The sequence below is a fragment of the Prionailurus bengalensis genome, chromosome A1 (genome assembly GCF_016509475.1).
Source record: "Prionailurus bengalensis isolate Pbe53 chromosome A1, Fcat_Pben_1.1_paternal_pri, whole genome shotgun sequence".
NCBI lineage: Eukaryota > Metazoa > Chordata > Mammalia > Carnivora > Felidae > Prionailurus > Prionailurus bengalensis.
The window spans coordinates 202,487,498-202,512,358 of record NC_057343.1 but is presented as its reverse complement, the minus strand read 5'-3'; the positions used below and the strand labels follow the sequence as shown (position 1 = coordinate 202,512,358).

General features: G+C 37.3%; 1 protein-coding gene across 1 annotated transcript; it reads left to right on the top strand.

The window, feature by feature from the left end:
* The first annotated feature begins 9,600 nt into the window (after positions 1–9,600).
* LOC122476753 (peptidyl-prolyl cis-trans isomerase A-like) lies at positions 9,601–10,719 on the top strand. The gene has a single exon (XM_043569601.1). The coding sequence runs from the start codon at positions 10,058–10,060 to the stop codon at positions 10,514–10,516; it is 459 nt and encodes a 152-aa protein (XP_043425536.1). The 5' UTR covers positions 9,601–10,057; the 3' UTR covers positions 10,517–10,719.
* Positions 10,720–24,861: the final 14,142 nt, after the last annotated feature.

Genomic DNA, 24,861 nt, shown 5'->3' with positions numbered 1-24,861 from the left:
TGCATATGAGGACCCTAGAGTAGCTAGTTAAGGCTCTCTAGTTAAATAAAAAAATCATGTAGTCTTATGAAGACTTTTCATCATTATGTGTTAGTGGGGATTTTATCTGCTTATTTTGGTTGCAATTTCCAATTTTTAAAAATGTCCCCTCTCCCCAAATCCTAACTCTTGTAGATTCATTAACGTTGAACCAAATCTGGCTAAATTCAGCAGACTGCTTATTTTTAAGTATTTTATAATTGTGTTTTTTGAATTATTGTGCATGTGCAATAAGCAAGACATATACAATACCCTTGCTAAGGCATGTGTATGGCTGAAGAGGGGTCTTTCAGTGGTTCAGTAGTGAAAACAAAACAAGCAACAAAGATTGTGATGGTTCAGAGCATGTCGTTGGAAGACTTTTTAATTTCTTCTAGCAAAAGGTTATGTTGGGGGAATCTCAAGAAGAGCTGGTGATGTTTGTGTGAAGCAGAAAAATAAATATAAAGGCTAAGAGGGAAGGTAGAAGAGAGGAGAGAAAATAGTGCCAGGACACTAATAGTGCCAGGACAGAAAATGGTGACAGCAGTATCAACTTACATCTTCTGATTCTGGTTTAGCTTTCTATGGCTGGAGAAGAGGACTCAGGAGTTCTTAGAACAGGAAGGAATAAAGAAACTCTTTCCTTCTTATCGTCTCTGGATATTTCAGAGAAGAGTGAAGGCCAAGGGAGAGAACGAGATTGGGCGGGAGTGATTCTTGTTTCTGGAGGACAAAAAGAAGGAGAGGTGAAATGGGATTAGTGCAAAAGCCTCTTCTCTTAAGCTGGTAGTGATCCTTGGTTGAAGAGATCTGTACTATGGATGAATTAAATTAAAATTAAAGCTATGTATGAGGTCTGGCTGTAATAGGTTATTTGTGAAGAACTTGATCACTAGGGAGAAAGATGATTGGGTATGATAAATTGTAATATTTGTGTGTGTGTGTGTGTGTGTGTGTGTGTGTGTGTGTGTGTAATGAGAGATCCATATAAAATTTTTGTTTTGTTTGTCTGGAGAATGTCAACCTAGACTAAAGTGAATCTCAAAAGTCTTCATTGATATACAAAGGAGTTAACATGGGTGGCTTAGTTGGTTAAGCGTCTCTTTTGTGTGTGTGTGTGTGTGTGTGTGTGTGTGTGTGTGTAATCTTATTTACTTATTTTTGAGAGAGAGAACAAGTGAGTAGGAGAGGGGCACAGAGAGAGGCAGAGAATACCAAGCAGACTCCACACTATCAGTGCAGAGACCAGAGACCCATGCAGGGCTTGAACCCACAAACCCTGAGATCATGACCTGAACTGAAACCAAGAGTGGGACACTCAATCAATTGAGCCACCCAGGCACCCTGGTTAAGTGTCTGTCTCTTGATTTTGGCTCAGGTCATGATCTTGTAGTTCATGAGATTGAGCCCCGTGTTGGGCTCCTCGCTCACAGCATGGAGCCTGCTTGGGATTCTCTCTCTCTCTCTCTCTCTCTCTCTCTCTCTCTCTCTCTCTCCTCCCCTGCTTGAGTGTGCTCTATCTCTAAATAAATAAATAAATAAACTTTATTTAAAAAAACCCATATATACATGGAAAGACATGAGGCTTAGCAAAATGCAAAGCAATTCATCAATGAGAGCTATATTAGTATCCAGAAATCTAATAGCTGCTGTCACTGTTAATAATTGTTGGAGACTGCTTGTCAACAAATTGGATTGTTTGTCATAGACACTGACAAATTATGGTATAAGTATCTAGAACTTTTGTGTACATTTAAAATATTTATGTGAATATACATATCCATATGTATATTTGTAATGAGAGTGTTTTCCTGCATTATAGGAATGTTGTCCTGCATATAGATTCCTAGATTTGTCCAATAGGGCTTGAAATCTTTTTACTAAATGCTGGAACTTATCATGACATTTATATACTCTGACATCCAATCATCTTGGTTTTAATGAAAATATTTTCCTTAAATATTTTGAAAGTAAAGCATCTTCACTGAATCAAAACTGACATTTTAATTTGAACTCTCCATTCAGGAAGGAGTTTGCAGTCAGAATTTGCCATTAAAAAAACTCAATGAAATGAAAAATAATGATATGCTGGCTTGATCCTACAGGCATCTGGAATAGAAGTGCAAAAGATTCTATATTTTAATGCACAGTTGGCTTCTTTTACTGCCAGGCAGGGATTAAGTGGGAGGCAGCTCTTGGTACCATAGAAAGGGCCATGGCCTTCAACTCAGAAGAACTGCATTTAAGACAGAGCCGTGTCGCTTATCAGCGGGATGCCTTTGTTCAAGTAACAGTTTCTTCATCCTTAAAATTGGGATGATGATAGGTATGTCACAGAGTCTTAAGGCAAAAATGCGCGGAAGAGTGTTACAAACAAAATCTTATGCAAGTGTAAGATTATTGAAGATATTCCTTATATATTTTCTAATAAATGGTATTGTTTACATTCAAGTTCTATAAAAATCAATACATATTTGTTTCAATTTTTTCAATTACCTTATTGCAAAAGCAATACATAGTAAAGGTAAAATTTAAAAAGCAGAAAATTTTAAAAAAGCAAAAAGAGGAACTGAGAATTGCCCATAATCATTCTAAACAATCATCACGTTTATGTCATTTTCATTGAAACTTTTACTTCTGTATAGTTTTTAAAACTATACACTATTATTGCAATGCACAATATACAGTATGTCGTTTGTACCTTTTCCCTTAACATTATATTATGATTATGTTGTTATGACAACACATGTACTTTATAGGATTGTATAAGTTAACACATACTCCTTTATGTGAATGAACCATAAATTATGATTTACTGAACTATTTCCATATTAGTTGAACAAAGACTTTAGGATTTTCCAATCTTTCAAAGAGATGAATATTCTTTTCTATTACTCCTTGCATATGTTCACTAGTATTTCTGGATGAAAGAGTAAACAGCACTTGAAGCCTTTTAATATAAATTGCCAACTTCTAGGCTGACTGCCAGTTTCTATTCTTCCTTGTAGTGTGTAAAGATGCCTGTTTCCCCACATTTTAATCAATGTTGGGCATTATAATAACTTAAAAAATCTTTGTCAAGGTCATAGGTGCAAATATTATCTCACCATTTTTACTTAGCATTTAAATCAATATATATAGTCCAGTTGTAGTTCTTTTTTAACTTGTTAATGACGTTGGTCCAACTTTTTCTCATTAATTTTTATGAGATCTTTACACATTAAGGTTGCTAATCCCTTCTCCTATATGTTGTGAATATGTTTTCCCACTTTCTCATTGCCTTTACATTATGTTTATGATGCTATTTAAAAGTGATGTACGCAAGAGCACCTGGATGGCTTGGTCGGTTAAGCATCCAACTCTTGGTGTCTGCTTAGGTCATGATCTCATGGTTCGTGGGTTCGAGCCCCAAATCAGGTTCTGCACTGACAGCACGGAGCCTGCTTGGGATTCTCTCTCTCCCTCTGTCTCTGCGCCTCCCCTGCTGACTCTCTCTGTTTCTCTTTCAAAATAAATAAATAAACTTTTAAAAATGATGTATGCATTTTTAATTCACGGTAGTAGTGCTTTATTTATCTGTCATTGTTAAAGAATGAGGAATTATACCTAAATAACTTTTCCAACTAATTGAGGCTTTTATATAAATGCAGAACTTAAAATAAAGACAATTTTTAAATGAAAAAAAATGTTTAAATGACAAATCATTCTAAATTGTGTAATCTACCCCCTTGCCTCTTTGTACAAGATGTACTGCACAAATTTATAAAGATATACATACATATACATAAAAAATTTGGTCTTCAAAACGACCTTGCAAAATTATTATTATCTCCTTTTATAGCTGTGCCACTGAGGTTACAGAGACAATAGGTAACAAACACAGCTTATAAGGGGTAGACCTATGATTTTAATCTAAGCTGGGACCCACTGCTTTTGATGCTATACTCAACACACTTCTATTGTGTATCAATGTTCTGAGGCCCACCAGTCTGTATGAATGTCCAGGGCTATCTTTGTGTGATATCTGTTCTTTGGATTTGTGGGTATTTCTTCTGAACTAGTTTTTTATATGTGCTTCCTCAATGTCAGCAAGGTAACTCGAAATGTACCCTGCCTTCAGTTTACTGGCTTCTGACGCAGCCAACAATAACAGATAAATACAAATGATCGGTGTGTGTCAGCCACTTAACAGTTCCTTGGCCTTCTGCCTACCAGTGTTTTCATTTGCTACTCTTACTCTGTTGTAGGGTGGAGATGGATAACCACGTTTGTAAAAACTATGTGCAAGCAATGAGTAAAAATTTTTTTGAGCAAAGTCTGAAAGGCTTTTCTATAAGTAAAAACCCTGAGTTTGTTTTGCCTCAATCTGACTCTCAAATTTATTGATGTTCACAGCACCATATGTAATAAACACTTTAGTAACGTAATCCCATTTAGTCCTTAATACGACACTGCAGATTAGAATAATTATCCATTTTCACCTTACAATCGAGGAAACTGGAATGTAAAGAAAATAACTAACTTGCCCGAGATTGTATTACCTTGAGGTTGTGGCTTCTGTTTGGAACTCTTTATTTGCTGATCTTAGGCTGGGTGGCAAGACAAACAGTCTTAAAATAACTAAAGAGTTACTGTATCTCAGTATTCGGTGGCAGAGATCTGACTGGAAAATGTGAAAGGTAGCCAGTGGTCAAAATTTTTGTTTAGGAGAGTTAAGCTCTGAAGAAAATCTATGCATTTTAGGGTAAGTTTGAATTTAATACTACAACGTGTTATCTAGTTTGAAAGTGTACTTACCTGGCCAAAAGACAAACATCTAGTCCTTTGCTAAAGATATTTGCAGTGTACTACAAAATAAGATTCTTGTTATGATGAGAATATTTATATAGAATAAATTATACACAATTATAATTTGAATTTGATAGTGATGATTTAGTTCAATATGTATATGTTGAATGTTTACCATTATACCTGGCACCATGCTATATGATAGAGTTGGGTGGGTGGGAGTATAATTGGGTATAGAGTACTAAAATACTGAATAAGTATACATTACAGAATAATATTAGCATGTACATCTGTATTTACAAAGTGCTGTCATATCAGATTTATTCCCAGGTGGGTTCCAAACTGAAAAGATCAGTGGAAGTCAAAGAGAGACTTACTTTGGGTAGAAAATGGTGGTAAGATTTTGGTAGAGAATGAGAGATAAGTCTCTTAGCTAAATAGGGAATAAATTGCACTGGTTGCTGGCTTTTGGTAGCAAATAACAAAATTGATTCTTGATAACCAGAACTAAAAAGAGATTTTGTGAGGCTGCCAAAACAAAAAGCAGAGTTTAAAAAAATCAGTATCTTAAAGGAAGGGAACCAGGGCAGCTTCGAGGGCCCAGAAAGCAGGAATTACACTCACCAATGGATAATTCAACTTCAACTGTCTGTGATCTTTGCTTCTTTCTGCCAAACTAAAAAATACCTGGATGTGCTTGACTAGACCTTATTTGTATCTTCCCCAGTTAAGAGCTCAATTTATCAAAGAGTTTGGTTTAGTTTAGTTTAGTTTAGTTTAGTTTTTAAATTACAATCAGTATCTGTGACCAGAAAATCATCCCAAATGCCCTGGAATCAAAGATCTGAACTGAAATATAGTTGGTTTATTCTGTAGTTTGATTGACTTGCTGACTGTCTACTCTGATCACCCTGGCTGGGTAATCTGTCCAGTGTGAGACCATGTGTACCTTCTTCTGTGCCACACTGGTTTTTACAGGTCACTGGTCTAGACCTGTGGGGAGGTCTCAGGTCTTTTAGATCTTGACTGCCAAGCGAATTCCATCATTTTTTTTAGTTGGCCCCAATTTGCCAGACAATGCCGAATATTGATCTGACCCCCAGTTTCGGTTTAAGCTAATTATTCACTACAGATATGATACTGTTTGCAGTCCTCACCCATCCTCTCCCTCCAGATCAAACCCAAACAAATCAAACCAAAAGCCCACATATTACTTACATGTTTTGTTGTTTTAATTTTTTTATATGTTCTGATCAGTAAAAATGGAAGATAGTGTAATGCTGTAGGTAAGAGATGGAATATGGAACTAATCTGCCTGGTTCAAATCTTGGGTCCACCCCCTACTGTTTGACGTTGGGAAAGACACTTAACGTCTCTAATTTTATCATCTATAAAACAGGGACCACAATAGTGCCTAACATTTAGAATTGCTATAAGGATTGAGAGGAGGGGGTGTGGGATGGGTTAAATAGGTAATGGGGATTAAGGAATGGACTTGTGATGAGCACCAGATGATGTATGGAAGTGTTAAATCACTATATTGTACACCTGAAACTAATATTACATTGTATGTTAGCTAATTGAAATTTTAATAAAAACTTTTAAAAAAAGAATTGCTATGAGGATTCGGAGAGTTCAAATATTTGAAGGTCTTATGTCAGTACATGGTACATAATTAATTCTAAATGTGGATTAACTGTCAGTGTTAGGGGAAAATCCAGATGGGTCTCACTCTATAACAGAGTATCTTTTAGACTAAAAAATAAATGGGATCATTTTTCTGAGATAAGATATCTGATCTTTTAAAGCAACTGAAAATATCTTTTTTAAAAGATTTTTTTTTTTATTTTTAAGTAATCTCTGCACCCATCATGGGACTTGAACCCACAACCCCGAGATCAGGAGTCACATGCTCCACTGACTGAGCCAGCCAGGTGCCCCTAAAACACCTGAAAATATCTTAATAGAAATAAATTCCAATCAAAATTCTTTTTTTTTAATTTTTAAAATTTTCATTTAGTTTTAAGAGACACAGAGAGACAGAGCACAAGTGGGGAAGGAGCAGAGAGAGAGGGAGACAAAGAATCTGAAGCAGGCTCCAGGCTCTGAGCTGTCAGCACAGAGCCCAACGCGGGGCTCGAACTCACAAACTGTGAGATCATGACCTGCACAGAAGTCAGACGCTCAACTGACTGAGCCACCCAGGTGCCCCTCCAATCAAAATTCTTAAATACAAAATCTAAAAAGTACTATTTATTTTTTTATTTATTCGAGTTCATCAAAGTTACTAAATACCTTTCATTAAAATATAATATTGACTCTAAATACTCCATAAGTGTTCTGAACACTAAAGGATTTCTGCCTCTACATCATTAGATAGTTATAGTCACTCCTTATAAAACTAGTGAATATTTAATTCATACACATTTTCAAATTGTAATTCCATGAAGTCATAAGCATGGTAGGAAAAATGGGTTACTGATGTGGTAAAAAGGCCCAACTTTCTCTTTTCACCAAGCAAGACCAACCATTTCATGTTAGGTTTAGATGGCAACATCTAGATTGTTCCAATAAAAAGAGAAACATATTTTAAACTTCAGCTGTGCACTAATGTATTAAAGGTGCTGGGTGGTCTACTTCACATGGTATAACTCCTTCCGTCTTGATTTGAGATATGGTACTCTAAGGGTTAATTCTTCGTGTGAACTTAGCTGGGCCATGGATTACCCAGATACTTGATCAAACGTTATTCTGGATGTTTCTGTATTGGTGTTTTGTTTTGTTCTGTTTTTCATGCCCTTTTTTGTTTTTTAATCTCCAAATTATTTATTTATTTTATTTATTTTAAATGTTTACTTATTTATTTTAGAAAGAGAGAGAGAGTGTGAGTAGGGGAGAAGGGCAGAGTGACAGAGAGAATCTTAAGCAGGATCCACACTGAGCGTGGAGCCCAATGAGAGGCCTAACGCAGGCCTGACACAGGGCTTGATCCTATGACCACGAGACCATGACCTGAGCTGATATCAAGAGTCAGATGTTCAACCAACTGAGTCACCCAAGCACCTTTCTCCAAATTTTTATTTAAATTCCAGTTAGTTAACAGGCAGTGTAATATTTCTGGTGTGGAATTTATAGGATTAATGATTTATCACTTATATACAACACTCAGTGCTCATCTGTGATGTTGTTTTTGAATGAGATTTACATTTAATGGTGGACTATGGTGGACTTTGAGTAAAGTGCATTGCCTTCCAAGAAGTGGCTGGGCCTTATCCAATCAATTGAAGACTTGAAGAGAACAAAAGCAGACCTCTATGGAGTAAGAAAGACTTCTTTAGGACACTGCCTTTGGATTTTATCTGCAACATTAGCCCTTTCTGGTTCTACAGCTGATGGCCTTTAGACTTGAACTAGGATATTGGTTCTCCTGAGTCTCCAGCCTGCTGGCCCACCCTGCAAATTTTGGATTTGCCAGTCTCCATAAACATATAGCCAATTCCTTATAATAATCTTTTCCTATATATTTGCACATGCTATTGGTTCTGTTTATCTGGAGAACCTTGACTAATGCAGGTATGGCATAACACTTTTGTGTAAAGGTTTTCAAAAGTACCCTATTACCTACAGGATCGAAAAGCCTCCTTTGGTCCTTTGTGATCTAGTCTCTTGGAATTATAAAATACTTGGAATTCTCAAAAGGGAATTCCTTGTTCATGCTGACCCTTTTACCTCATATGCCTTTCGCTGCTTGTTTGTCTGAAAAAGTCTTATCCTTTATTTCTCAACTCAGATATCATTGTTAGTTCAGGGAATATTGCCAGATATCCCGTTAAAGCTAAATGCTATGATTTGGAAACACCTGTTCATCTTCTTACACCATTCATCTCATTGCTAGATTTATTTGTTTATATGTCTGTCCTCTCCCTCAAATTCTGAACTTCACGAGGTAAGTGATCTCATCAATGTTCATGTTTATAGTATTTAGTAAAGCTCCTGGCAGCATTTTTAAGCCCATACTGGTATAATATTCTTCCAATCAACAACCTCAGTCATTCTGTTGTGTGTGCTTCTGGCCACACACTAATTAGCCTTCTTGAAAATATTAATGGCTGGTTTGAGTCTGAATTTCTGTGGATGTTCATTACCATTGAATTTCTAACATATACCTCAATAGTTGTGAATAATATAACAAAAGTTAAATAGATAGCCTTTGTTTTTATAGTTTGTATACTTTGTTTGTATAATATAGATTGTGGAGTATCTTTAAAGATGATCTTTGAGGCCCTAGTGGCTCACCTATAGGTTTTCAGAAGATTCGCTGTGATATGTTGAAAACCCAGATAAATATGAAAGGGTTTTCTTTCTTTCTTTTCTTTTTAATTTCTTTTTCTTTTAATTCTTTAATATTTATTTATTTATTTATTTATTTATTTATTTATTTATTTATTTATTTTTAACACTTATTTATTTTTGAGAGACAGAGCACAAGTGGGGGAGGGCCAGAGAGAGAGGGAGACATAGAACCCAAAGCAGGCTCTGGGTTATCAGCACAGAGCCTGACAAGGGGCTTGAACTCACAGACCGAGAGATCATGACCTGAGCCGAAGTCAGACTCTTAACTGACTGAGACACCCAGGTGCCCCTTTATGTTTATTTATTTTTGACAGAGAGAGAGAGAGAGAGAGAGAGAGAGAGAACTCTCATGAGCGTGGGAGGGGCAGAGAGAGAGAGGGAGACACAGAATCTGAAGCAGGCTCCAGGCAATGAGCTATCAGCACTTAGCCCCACACGGGGCTTGAGCTCATAAACCATGAGATCATGACCTGAGTCAAAGTCAGGCGCTTTACCAACTGAGCCACCCAGGCACCCGAAGAGGGTTTTCTTTATATCACAAAAGATTGCTACATTTTCCTAGGGCATATTTAATTATAATACCTCCTTGTGTATTTATTTATTTAAAGTTAGTTTTTACCTCCTTGTTAGAGTGATTGGCTGCTGAGAAATAAAAACTTCCAGTTCATGAACCCCTGTAGTAAAGATCAATCTGAAATAACAATGAGAAAAATATACTGACATTGACAAAAATTATATTTACACATGTATCTCAGAGCACATATTTATCACATGAAGTTTGTCTTATCTGAAGTGCCTAGTGGAGGAGAAAAGGTCAAAAGAGTTGCAGACGCCACTACCTGGAGCGACCCGCGCTGCTGAGCCACGGTCAACCGCACTGTTCTTTGACATTACCATGGATGGCGGACCCTTGGGCTGCGTCTCCTTCAAGGTGTTTTCAGACAGATTTCCAAAGACAGCAGAAAATTTTCATGCTCTGAGCACTGGTGAGAAAGGATTTGGTTATAAAGGTTCTTGCTTTCATAGGATTATTTGGGGATTTCTGTGCCAGGATGGTGACTTCACATGCCACAATGGCACCGGTAGCAAGTCAATCTGTGGGGAGAAATTGGATAAGAGGAATTTCATCCTGAAGCACATGGGTCCTGGCATCTTGTCTATGGCAAATGCTGGACCCAACACAAACGGTTCCCACTTTTTCATCTGCACTGCCAAGACTGAGTGGTTGGATGGCAAGCATGTGGTCTTTGACAGGGTGAAAGAGGGCAAGAATATTGTGGAAGCCATGGAGCACTTTGGGGCCAAGAATGACAAGACTAGCAAGATCACCATTGCTGACTGTGAACAAATCTAATAAATTTAGCAATGTTTATCTTAATTACCAGACCATTCCTTCTGTAGCACAGGACAGCACCCCTTCCCCCCCATCTGCTCAAAATATCCTATAATCTTTGTGTTCTTGCTGCAGTTCGGTGTGTTCTATATTTCCTTACACCCTCCAAGTCTAGCTGGATTGCAGAGTAAGCTTATGATTATGAAATAAAAACTCAACAACAATGAAAATAACAAAAAGTTATAGAGAGATTCTGGATAACTGTAAGTCATCATATGTTCTTTCCAAGTGAGATTTTTTTTTTAATGTGATTCCTTCATGAGAAAAACTTCTGGGGGTTTCTAGCCTCTTCTGATATGTCTATTTTGTCTGCCACCCCACCACCAAATCATCAAATAGAACTACAGAACCATGATTCTTAATCCCGTCCTTAGCTCACATAAACTGTTATTTCACCAATGTTTCAAATCTATTAAATACACAAAAATTAAATTCTGTATACACACACATGTATATATATGTATGGATATGAGTATCACTTCACGATTCTTATTATTACTCATTACACTCTATCCTGTTCTGTCATCTTAGGCTAGACTCATTTACTCCCAACATTACTTCTGAGAATGAAATTTCTAACAATAGAACATGTTCCTGAGGTACACTCTTCCCATGAATGAAGCCTTAATGGTTCTTCTCAATAGAGCCTGACACTCAGCTCTGTCACTAGGTCTTCTGGAAAGTAAAAAGTTCTTACTCTGTTCCTGCCCTAAATCCTCAAAGTCAATAAGATCTTTGCACAGTTACCAAAAAAATTGCCCTATTGTTCCTGTAGACAAAGCTCAATATAAGAATACCAAGCAAATACTTTTCTGCTTGCAATGTTGTCTAGTGGGCATGGTGTGCCCAGAACTCTATTAGGAACTGGCCTGTTCAGGGTGAGGGTAATACTCAGTTGCAACAGCTTTAAGCATGCTGACTGTTTTTTCCCTACTTCGGTGGATAGATTTTCATAATTTTTAATAATTACACAGTATTCCACACACAGATTAGTCATTATATGACTTACTTCTAGGGGCATCTGGGTGGCTCAGTTGGTTAAGCATCTGACTTGAGCTCAGGTCATGATCTCACAGTCCGTGAGTTTGAGCCCTGCATCAGGCTCTGTGCTGACAGCTCAGAGCCTGGAGCCTGCTTCAGATTCTGTATCTCCATCTCTGTCTGCCCCTTCCCTGCTTGCACTCTGTCTCTGTCTCTCAAAAATAAAATAAAAACATAAAAAAAATTATATGGCTTGCATCTTATTGTTGGGACATCTCTATGCATATACTACTTTGAGTGGTTTCTGCAAACTATCTTATTATTTCCTTGGACCCTTTTTCAGACTTGTAGTTGCTGAATCAAAGAACATGCTTAGTTGTAAAATCTTTGATTTAGATTGTAAAATTTCCTTCTAGAAATGTATCAATTTACAGTTGTTCTAGTCATGTATGATCAGCCAGTATCCTGTATCTTCTCCTAAAACAGGCATTAGTTTTAACAGATGCACACTTAACACTTCACAGAGGACATTATTTAGGCATTTGTTAATATGAAAAATTGTCTCTGGGTTCAATAAAGCAGCCTTTAAAATTCTTTTGCCAATATTGTTTCCAATGCATGTTTATTATTAAAAATTCAGGGGCTCCTGGGTGGCTCAGTCGGTTGGGCGTCCGGCTTCAGCTCAGGTCACGATCTCGCGGTCCGTGAGTTCGAGCCCCACATTGGGCTCTGGGCTGATGGCTCGGAGCCTGGAGCCTGCTTCGGATTCTGTGTCTCCCTCTCTCCCTGCCCCTCCCCTGTTCATGCTCTGTCTCTCTCTGTCTCAAAAATAAATAAACGTTAAAAAAATTCAGATTTTAGGAATAATGATTCATTTAATGTACCAAATAGTGAACGTGACCAAGGGGATTGCAGAGTAATTTCTCTGTTGTATAATGGCTGATTGAATTATATGCTAGAAAATCTTTCATAATATTGGTAACTTTAATACACTAACAGAAACTTTTACTAAACTTTGCTTTTAACATTTAATGAAAGACCTCACAACAACTTAGTAAAGATTATGTCACCAAATCTTTCCTTATTTGAATTATTAATTCAAGTGTTTTTAAACTTTGACAAGAAAAAAAAATCCAAAAATTTATAGTAGACTTAATATGAAAACAAATTTAAACATCTACTAATTTTTGAAAAAGCAATGTGCTCTGATTTCAGAAGTGAGAAAGACAGCAGAATACAGAAGAAACTGATTGGGAACATTCTCTTGTTTTCAATATTAGTTTCAGTTTCTCTATGATAGATGTCTCATTTTTAAAGTTTTTATTTAAATTCCAGTTAGTTAACATACAGTGTAATATTAGTATCATGTTTACAATATAGTAATTCAACACTTCCATACATCACCCGGTGCTCATCACAGCAAGTGCACTCCTTAATCCCCATCACCTATTTTACCCATCTCCCCACTCACCTCCCCTCTGGTAACCAACAGTTTGTTCTCTGTAGTTAAGTCTGTTTCTTGGTTGGTTTGCTTTTCTCTCTCTATTTCCCTTTCCTCATTTGTTTTGTTCCTTAGATTCCACCTATGAGTGAAATCATATGGTATTTTCCTTTCTCTGGTTCATTTCACTTAAAATTATACTTTCTAGCTTCTTCCATGTCCTTGCAAATGGCAAGATTTCATTCCTTTTTATGGCTGGATAATGTTCCATTATATATATATATATATATATATATATATATATACACACACACACACACACACACATATATATATATATACACACACACACACATACACACACACACACACACATACACACATCTTCTTTATCCATTCATCAGTCGTTGGACACTGGGCTGTTTCTATAATATGGCTATTGTAAATACTGCTGCTATAAACCTTGGGGTGTGTGTATCCCCTTAAATTAGTGTTTTTGTATTTTTTTGGTAAATACCCAGTAGTGTGATTGCCGGATTGTAGGCTATTTCTATTTTTAACTTTTTGAGGAATCTCAATACTCTCTATACCAGTTTGCATTCCCACCAAAAATGCAAGAGGGTTCCCCTTTCTCCACATTCCTCACCAATATCTGTTGTTTCTTGTGTTGGTGATTTTCTTTCATCAGTGTCTTATAGTTTGCAGAGTATAGGTCTTTCACCTCTTTGGTTAGATTTATTCCTAGGTATCTCATTGGTTTTGGTGCATTTGTAAATGGGATTGGTTCATTAATTTCTCATTATTGGTATATAGAAATGCAAGATTTCTGTACATTGAGTTTGTACCTGTGACTTTCCTGAGTTCAGTTGTCAGTTCTAGCAGGTTTTTTGGTGGAATCCTTCAACTTTTCTATATATAGTATCATGTCATCTGCAAGTAGTAAAAGTTTGACTTCTTTCTTGCTGATTTGGATTCCTTTTCTTTCTCTCTCTTTCTCTCTCTCTTTCTTTCTTTCTTTCTTTCTTTCTTTCTTTCTTTCTTTCTTTCTTTCTTTCTTTCTTTCTTTCTTTCCTTCTTTCATTGTTGTGGCTAGGACTTCCAGTACTATGTTGAATAAAAGTGGTGAGAGTGGGCATCGCTGTCTTGTTCCTGATGACAGAGGAAAAGTTCTCAGTTTTTCCCCATTGATGATGATAGTAGCCATGGGGTTTTCATATATGACCTTTATTATACCGAGTTATGTTCCCTTTAAACCTACTTTGTTGTGGGCTTTTTATCATGACTGGATGTTGTACTTTGTCAAATGCTTTTCCTGCATCTATTGAAGTGATCATATGGTTCTTATCCTTCCTCTTATTTATGTGATGTATCACATTGATCGATTTGTGAATATTGAACCACCCTTGCAACTCAGAAATAAATCCCACTTGGTCATGCTGAATGATTTTTTTAATGTATTATTGAATTCAGTTTGCTAGTGTTCTATTGAGGACTTTTGCATCTATGTTCCTCAGGGATATTGACCTGTATGTCTCTTTTTCAGTGGTGTCTTTATCTGATTTTGGTATCAGAATAATGCTGGCCTCAAAAAATGAATTTGGAGGTTACCTTTCTTTTCTATTTTTTGAAATATTTGAGAAGAAAAGGTATTAACTCTTCTTTAAATGTTTGGTAGAATTTGCCTGTGAGGCCATCTGGTCCTGGACTTTTGTTTGTTGGGAGTTTTCTGATTACGGATTCAATTTCTTGGCTGGTTATTTATCCATGTATTCAAATTTTCTGTTTCTTCCTGTTTCAGTTTTGGTAGTTTATATATTTCTAGGAATCTATCCTTGTAGGTTGTCCAGTTTGTTGGCATATAGTTTTTTTTTTATAATATTCTTTTACACTTGTTTATTTTCTGTGGTGTTGGTTGTAATTTCTCTTCTCGTATTTGTGATTTTATTTATTTGAGTCCTTTTCTTTTTTTTCTTGATCAGTCTGGCTCTGGGTTTATCAATTTTATTGATTTGTTTCAAGTACCAGCTCCTGGTTTCATTCATCTGTTCTATTGATCTTTTAGTTTCTGTATTATTTATTTCTTCTCTAATCTTTATTATTTCCTTCCTTCTGCTGGTTTTAGATTTTATTTGTTGTTCTTTTCTAGTTACTTTAGGTGTAAGGTTGTTTATTTGAGATTTTTCTTGCTTCATGAACGAGGCCTGTATTGTCATATACTTCTCTCTTAGAACTGCTTTTGCTGCATCCCAGAGGTTTTGCACCATTGTATTTTCATTTTCATTTGTTTCCATGTATTTTTTTATTTCTTCTTTTATTTCATGGTTGACCCATTCATTGTTTAGGAGAATGTTATTTAACCTCCACGTATTTGTAGTCTTTCCAGGTTTTTTCTTGTGGTTAACTTCTAGTTTCAAAGCATTATGGTCAGAAAAGATAGATGATATGACTTGCACCTTCTTGAACTTGTTAAGGCTGGTTTTATGGGCTAATATGTGATCTATTCTAGAGAATGTTCCATGTGCTCTTGAAAAGAATATGTATTCTGCTGTTTTAAGATGGAATGTTCAGAATATACCTGTTAAATCCATTTGTTTCAGTGTATCATTGAAAGCCATTGTTTCCTTGTTGATTTTCTGTTTAGATAATCCGTCCACCAATGTAAGTGGGATGTTAAAGTCCCCTACTATTATTATATTATTATCAACTAGTTTCTTTTTGTTTGTTATTAACTGTTTTACGTATTTGGGTGTCCCTAGGTTGGGCACATAAATATTTCCATTGTTATATCTTCTTGTTAGATTGTCCCCTTTATAATTATGGTATCCTTGTCTCTTGTTAGTCTTTGTTTGAAAGTCTGTTTTTTTTTTTTTTTTTTTTTAAATTTTTTTTTCAACGTTTATTTATTTTTTGGGGGACAGAGAGAGAGACAGAGCATGAACGGGGGAGGGGCAGAGAGAGAGGGAGACACAGAATCGGAAACAGGCTCCAGGCTCCGAGCCGTCAGCCCAGAGCCTGACGCGGGGCTCAAACTCACGGACCGCGAGATCGTGACCTGGCTGAAGTCGGACGCTTAACCGACTGCGCCACCCAGGCACCCCGAAAGTCTGTTTTGTTCAGGGTGCCTGGGTGGCTCAATCAGTTAAGCCTCCAACTTCAGCTCAGGTCATGATCTCATGGTTTGTGAGTTCGAGCCCCACATCAGACTCTGTGCTGACAGCCCGGAGCCTGGAGCCTGCTTCAGATTCTGTACCTCCTTCTCTCTCTGCCCCTCCCCCACTCGTGCTTTGTCTTTCAAAAATAAATAAATGTAAAAAAAAAGAAAAAATTAAAAATAAGAAAGTCTGTTTTGTTCAATATAAGTACTGCTACTCTGGCTTTCTTTTGACATTCATTTGCATGATAGATGTTTCTCCATCCTCTCACTATCAATCTGTCTGTAGGTCTAAAATGAGTCTCTTTTAGTTAGCATATAGATGGATCTTGTTTTTGTAACCATTCTGTCACCCTATATGTTTTGATTGAAGCATTTAGTCCAATTTATATTCAAAGTAATTATTGATATGTATTTATTTCCATTTTATTATTTGTTTTGTGGTTGTTTCTGAAGATTTTCTCTGATCCTCTCTTGTCTTTGTCTCATGTTTTCTGATTTTACTTAGTGATATATTTGGATTTCTTTCTCTTTATTCTTTGTATGTTTATTAATAGTTTTTGATATCTGGTAACCCCTTCTGCGTATAGCAGTCTATATTAAGTTGATGATCATGTAAGTGTGAACTCATCCTTTTTTTTTTTTTCTTTCTAAGTAATCGCTATGCCCAACGTAGGACTTGATTTTAATGACCCTGAGATCAAGAGTCACATGCTGTACTGACTGAGCCAGCCAGGAACCCCATGAACCCATTCTTTACTCCTGTCCTCCCTACATTTTAGGTATATGTGATTACATTTTATATCCTTTTTATTTTTTTGTGAGTTCCTTGACTGATTTTTTTTTACAAAAATATTAATTTTTACTCCTTTTGTGTTTTGTGCCTTTACACTGCCACTTTTGATCTCTCTTTCCACTCAAAGTGTCCCCTTTAATATTTCTTGCAGGGCTGGTTTAGTATTCATGAATTCCTTTAGTTTTTGTCTGTCTGGGAAACTGTTTATCTCTTTTACTATTCTGAATGATAGCCTTTCTGGATAGAGTATTTTTGGCTGCATATTTTTCCCATTCAGCACCTTTAATACATCATACCACTTCCTTTTGGCTTGTTTCTGTTGAAAAATCTCTTGCTAGCTTTATAGGTTTTCCCTTGTAAGTTACTGACTTCTTTTGTCTTCTGCTTTAAAGATTTTTTTCTTTTTCAGTATATTTTGCAGTTTTTTTTTTAAGTTTATTTATTTATTTTGAGAGAGAGGGAGAGCACAAGGAGGGGAAGGGCAGAGAGAGAAGGAGAGAGAGGATCCCAAGCAAGCTCCACACTGTCAGTGCAGAGCCCAATGAGGGGCTTGAATGTACAAACTGTGAGATCATAACCTGAACTGAAATCAAGAGTCAGCTCCTTAACTGACTGAGCCACCCAAGCTCCCCTATATTTTGCAAATTTAATTACAATATATCTTGCTGTGGATCTGCTCTATTGATTTTGATGGGAGTTCTATTACCTACTGGGTCTGGGTGTCTGTTTCCTTCCCCAGATGGGGGAAGTTTCCAGCTATTATTTCTTAAAACAAATTGTCCCACCTTTCCTTCTCTTCTTCTGGGACTTCTACAGTATGAATGTGATTATGCTTGGTGGAGTTATTAAGTTCATTAAGTCTATTCTCCTTTTGTGTAATTCTTTTTTCTCTCTGTTCAACTGTATTAGTTTCCATTATTCTGTCTTGTAGGTCACTAATTTGTTCCTCTGCTTCTTTCATCTGGTATTCATTCCTTCAACCATGTTTCTCATTTTATTTATTAAGCACTTTATCTCTGGCATGTTATTCCTTATCTCTGTGTCTCTGTGTTAAGGGTTTCACTCATGTCTTCCACTCTTTTCTCAAGTTCAATGAGTATACTTATGGTCATTGCTTTAAATTCTCTATCAATCATGTTACTTATATCTGTTTTGCTTAGATCTCTGGCCATGGCCTTATCTTGTTCTTTAATTTGGGATAAATTTTCCTGTATCCTCATTTTGTCTGCCTCTCTATGTCTGTTTCTGTGTGTTAACAAAGTCAGCTATGTCTTCTGCTCTTGAAAGTAGTGACTTCATGTAGAAGAGGATCCAGAGTGCCCTGCAGTGCAGTATCCCCTGTTTACCAGAACTTGGCATGTCAGGAGAATATCCTGTGTATGTTACTTACGCCTTGCTGTTGTGTCTGAGTCACTTGTCCTTTCAGTGCAGTTGTCTGCACTGACTCCCTGCCTGTTGTGGCTGTGTTTGCTCTTTTTGGTGTTAGGGGGACCCAGGTAGACCAGATCTGAGGGGGTGCACTCTCCTGGGAACTGGGAGCAGTATGGCAGTGTTAGCAAAATTTGAATTGTGTCACTAGTCCTATGTTGGGTCCCCCAAGTGCTATGGTGGCTGAGGGCATGAGGTTGGGAGCAGCACATGACAATGGTAGAACACATGGCTGGATGCTCTTCTGCAGCTTGGCTGGGCACACAGAGGCAGCTGTGTACCTGGATGCTTGGTGGGGCACCTGCACCACTTTAATATGATTTGCCCTGGGTCCTGGGCCAAGGCTACAAGTATCCGTGCAACCCTGCCTCCCACAGGTGGCTCTGTGTTTATTCTGGGGGATGGGGGGAAAATGGCACCTGCCAGCTCCCTTGTTTTCAAAGTTCTCCAACATGCTCAGAAATCAGTACAAACAGATCTGTCTCTGGTTTGCCCCCAATGTTGTGTAAACTGCTGTTTTTATGTTGCCTCTCCCCACATCTCTTTAAGGGCAGAGACCCAGCTATCACTCACCCTCCAGGCTCACCCAGTGCTGAGTCAGATGACTTTTAAAGCTCTAGGCTCCAAGCCCCACTGGTTTACACACTCGTAGAATTTAGCTCCTCTGCTTTTTAAAGCCAAACATTATGAGGATTAGTCTTTCCCATGTGAGCTTATTGGTGCAAGGGCCCATTTCTCTGCCTTCTCTGTGGATTCAGCTCCCTCCCTCCTGTGGACAGCTTCCCCCTTTCTGACCTTCCTAACCTTTCAGATGGGCATCTTCTCTCTACATATAGTTGTGGAGTTTGTTCTCCAAGTCTTTGGTTGGCTCTCCTGTTTATTGGTTTGGATGTGGGCAAATCTAGTTGTAAACGTGGGATGGGGTGAGCTCAGGGTCTTCCTACTCCACCATCTACCCAAGATCCTCCCTCTGGATGTCTTCTTAATTTTACCTGTCTTTAAAAAGTACATTCCTGGGGCACCTGAGTGGCTCCTGGGGCGCCTGAGTTGGTTACGCATCCAACTTTGGCTCAGGTCATGATCTTGGGGTTCATGGGTTCAAGCCCTGCATCAAGCTCTGTGCTGACAGTTTCAGATTCTGTGTCTCCCTATCTCTCTGCCCCTACCCTGCTCCTGCTCTGTCTCTCTCTCCCCCTCTCCCAAAATTAAATAAGCATTAAAAAAGTTTAGAAAGTACATTCCTTGAAGTCAGCCTATTGAACATCATTATAATCTTTGTATATTAAGTTATACCAATTTTAGTGGTACATCATTTTACTGAACTAACTCTAACGCCTCCAAAGAACATCAGTACAAAAATTGTAGCCTTCAAGGATGACCCCTGTTGGGCTAAAATGAGTTCCCTATTAGATGTGTAATAGAAGAAGGCTGAGTTTTGAGAGGTTTCTTTCTCTCCTGCTGGACATACAATTCCCGTGTCTATGTTGGATATTTCATCTCCAACAAATGTGGAAAAACATCTTGAGGTGAATTGCATATAAGAGACACAATAGGAAGTTTGGAAAACCATATAGGTGATGCAGATACTGTCTCTACTTTGGCATGTGACTAAATTGTATAGGTGATTAAATAAGACATATGTGTGTTTCAATATTTTCTTTCTTGGGGCATTCACTTTCGATGTCCCCTCTCTGTAAAGAGAGCTTTCCTACAATTCTTCCTTTCTAATCTTATAGTATAATAAACTTTTGCCTGAAATTATCTTCTTTCTTTTTGCAACATCTTATATGGTTACACAGACTTCCTCTTATTGTTATATCACTTTCCTTACTACATTTTATTATAATTATTATGATGATGGATAATGAAGATATACCCTACAAAAATATATACCCTATTCTCAATATTAGGGAGCTGAAGAGAGGCAGCAGTGCGGTGCAGAAATTAGATGCTATGGGAGACAATCTGAAGCATGCCATGATGGCAGAGTCCCTTGTCACTAGGGAGCAGCGCAGAAAACAAACCACACTGAAACTGATGGAAAATATTTCTGAGTCTCTCTGTGTGTGTATATATGTGTGTGTGTAGGAGAGAGCAAGAGGGAGGGGGGGAAATACTATAGTAACACAGTAACAAAATATAGCAAAAGCTACGTTAATTTTGAGTAAAATTCTGTTATCTTTCTGTTAGAATTGTTTTTGGCAGACTCAAATAGTAGGATCAGTTCCTTCAATTATTGTCTTTTGACAGGAAGAGCAATGTCAAAAATTCAGTAAATTTTCCTCATGCTATAGATTTAAAAGTGAGTTTTATGTTCCAAATGTGAGCATATACAAAGACTATGTTCCTCATGTGGTGTATTATTTAAATATTTAAAATTTTAGCACATTTTAATATATATGCCACATAAAAACCATTATATTCTTATCATTTGATTGCACTTTCCATTTTCCATGAAATGTACAAAAAACTGTCCCATTAATGTCACCCTGCCTGGTGCCAAAGCACAGTGCTTGTGTTATGTATGATCCATGACTCACTGTCTGCACTGTTTGCTGGTTTGGGTTTCCCACAGCTTGGAGGATTATCTCAATAGGAGAGCACAACAGGAACCCATCAAGTGGTCTCTAGGAGACATACTCTGAGCTGAAGTCCTCCCAGACACCATGGTTTTGTTCTTGGTGTTGATGTCCTAGAGCCAATATAAATATTTAGAGTTTCTCAAGATGACTCGACTCCCATGATGCATCTGTCAGCCTGAGAATCGGGGTTGTTAAAGTCTGAGGCAAATCCAAATGCCATTGTCACTAACTAGGTCTATTATCTCTCTAACTTACCCTCTCTCTGTCTCCTTGGGGCTCTGTGGTTCTTTGGAGATATATTGGGTGCTACCAGAAGTATGTGCAAGAAACCTGGCATCATAGTCTGAGCACAATTCTCATATGTTCGATGTGATATTTCACTGGAAAATAAAAAAAAAGATTTTGAGAAAAATTATAAAAACATGAAATAAAATGATCTCAAAAGTTCATTCCAGTTTTATCCTGTGGTATTTCCATCACTTTCCAAGACTGTATTCCTTGGCTCCTAAGGTTCCAAGGTTTTGAGGGGTGGTCCTCTTTTTTTATACAGCAGTGGGTGACTGAAAAAAAACTCTTTTTGAAAAATGGATTGGTTCAGCCCTTGATTGGTAGCATGCCTATACATGAGACATGTGATTTTTGTTTCGCCCTGACCTTTCATCCATACTCCTAACATCATAGATATTTGCAGCATTGTGCCATCTAAATGGATTCAACTAAATAATAACAAAAATGTGTGCTTCCTTCAAATGATATATGATACAGATAACTATAATATCTGTTTGTGCTTTCATATGCCCCAGGATTCTGTTGCATGGAGAGGAAGGAGCATGTGGTATTCTATTATGTCTGTAATTTTCTTTGGAAAAACCTCATGTGTTTTTAAGCATATTAGTTGTGACCTGTATATATTAATTTTCTGTAAAAATAATGATTAGTTTGTATTCAGAGACAATTTTTTACAGAATGGCCACAGAGCAGGATGAATCCTATATTGGAAGTTTGTTTAATCTGTTCCTGTAGGTAAGTTTCCAAGTCAGGATGGGTTAAACACTAACACTTAAACATTTCGGGAGAATTGAACAGAAAGTATAGAAAAAAAGACCCAAAAAACTCTTACAGAGTAATTTTTAATCTTCCTTCCTCTAGAACTACAACTCACCCATGCTAGCACCCATGTTCTTCTTCACTTCTGTCACAATGGAGGAAAGTTTTCTTCAGCCTCTTCCTGAAGTTCCTCATTCCTTTGATGACATTTTTCTCACATTATTTTCTCTCACTTCCTTCTGGATTATTACCACTAGTATTCAATCATGTGGTAATATTTCCCGTTGCAAAACAAATACTTTTTAAGTCTCTCTCCTAGTCTGATAAACTTCTCAAAAGAACTATCTACATATATCTCTACCTTTTTACCTCTCATTCACTTCTCACAGTTTTAGTCTCACTACTTCAGTGAACTGCTCTAGTCAACCTCACCAATAACTTGCATGTATCATATCTGGATGACTCTTTGTCCTCATTTTGGTATTTTGCTACTTGACATATTATCGTGTGTTGACTGAGAGGAATGCCTTAGCGCACATGCCTCCTCTCTGATTTTCCTTCTCTGTAACTGACGCTGTTCTATCAGTTCCTCCTGTTGGTTTCTCCTTTACCAAACTTATGAATATTAACATTCATCCGTTTTTCGTGCTGAGTTCACTTTTCTTCTCTACATTTCTGTCACAGATGATCTCATTAAGTCTGATGCATCAGTTTGTTGTGATAACTTCTATATGTATTTCTCTAGTCCTCACCCACATCACATGCATTCTACTGTCTATTTGGCATCTCTTTTTAGATGTATTATAGTCACCTTGAACTTCATACGTCCACAGTGCAAAGTTTGATTCTTCATCCCACGAGGCCCATTTACTTCTCCCAGATATTTCTGATTCGGTGCATGGTACCGTCCTCCACTTTATTGCTGAAGCCAGACGTGAGGAGCCAACATTGATTTCTCTCTTGTCCTATACCCTACTCATCTATTTGCAGACCTGCTTCTACTCTTTACAAAATAGATTTGGATCCATTCTCTTTTCTCTCATTCCACCACTATCACCTTAACCCAGGCCTCTGTTATTTCTCTCCTGAATGACTGAAAAAGTCTAATATTAGGTGTCCCTCATTGGCTTTTTCTCTCTTCCAACCCAGTTTTGAGTTGGCAGGAAAAGTGACTTTAACAAAATGTCAACAGACCCACATCACTTTCCCTGTAAAAGTCTTCCACTGATTTCCCACTGCACTTAGAAATAAGTTGAAACTTCTTACCGAGACTGAAAAATCCCTATGTGATCCAACTCTTGCCTAACAACACAGTCTTCCTCATTTTCTAGGTGCCAATCCAGCTAATCTTTCCCTTTGTCACAAGGTCTGAGCCTTTTCTCTCCAGAGGATTTGTAGAGGCTCTCACCTCTGCCAGGAAAATTCATCCTAGTGGTCATCACCTGAATAAGTCCCTCTTTTCTTTTTGGTCTCTGCTTAAATGGTCCATCTCTAGAAACCTTCTCTGACTACTGTCTACCATTCTTGTCCTCAGACCATTCCTTCTTCTTCATAGCACTGACTATGATTTATTTATTTATTTTTCTAATTTCTCTAATTGTCTAAGCCCCATGAGCATAGAGAAAATGTCTATATAGTGCCTTGTTTTATCTTCAATGAGTAGTACACTTCCTTACACATAGTAGTTACTTAATAAATGTTGAATGAACAAATATATTGTCACTTTATTTCATTTGGGGATGCACAAAAACATATACAATTATGTCAATTTTCTAATTTAAAAAACAATACAAAAGCAGACTGATTCTGATAGAACTAAATGAAATGGGAAGTAGAAAAAATTCTTGGTGATTAAAGAAAACATTTGCATTTTTATTCAATGTGTCTTTCACTACAAAGCTAATGAACAATGTTATATATTTGCCATAGGTTTAGGAATTTTGAGGGTAAAAAGAAATATACATTGTGATCCACTATGATAAATATTTTATAATCTAGTCTTCTTCAACTATCTAAGTTAATTGTATAAGAATAAATTCTGCTGAATCATTTGGATAGTCATTTCAACAAAATGGTTTCAGTGAAAACATTTATAGATAATCTTTTCATTGGCTTCCGTTCCTCTTTTGTACTGATGGTTTCATACTGTGCTAGGCAGAGGGTGAAGGAGAGTTTCCTGTTAATATAGACAACTCTTCAGTTCAGGCACTTTCATTTTTTATTTTGATCAAAAATGTACTTCTGACCCACATCCAGTGGGATATGGATGTCAAGTTGTTTCTTTTTCATGTATAACCACATTTTTTTTATGGTTTCCATTTGTCCCTCCATACTATGGGTAAGATGCTAACTGGAGATAAAGTTGCTACCAAAGGCTGTTGCTGCTGCATTTTTCTCCCAGTGAAGATAACTATATTTTAAACCATAGCACTGGCTTTGTTAATAAGATGCTCTCAAGAACTTCTTTTTAAAACCAGTCGCCTGCACAATATCCCTCTTCTTCTCTGTCTCATCTGAAAATGAGGTACTTCTTGGTGTTCTTTTTCAATGGCTGTAACAAAAGTGTGACTCCTTCAACTCATGAATAAAACAGATAACCTGTCTGTTTCTTCCATGTATTAGGATTTTCAAAAACATATTTGTGAATTTTACTCACCTGTTTTACATCAGGGACTTCTGTGGCCTTTCCTTACTTTTCTTGATGTTTAAGAGTTGAGTATTGGGGCGTCTGGGTGGCTCAGTCATTAGGCGTCTCGTTTGGCTCAGGTCATGAACTCATGGTTCGTGGGTTTGAGCCCCACATTGAACTCTGCTGACAGCTCAAGGCCTGGCACCTGCTTCAGATTCTGTGTCTCCCTCTCTCTGTGTCCCTCCACTGCT

Coding starts and splice junctions, on each gene's coding strand:
- LOC122476753 (XM_043569601.1), top strand. CDS start 10,058: ATGGATGGCGGACCCTTGGGCTGCGTCTCCTTCAAGGTGTTTTCAGAC.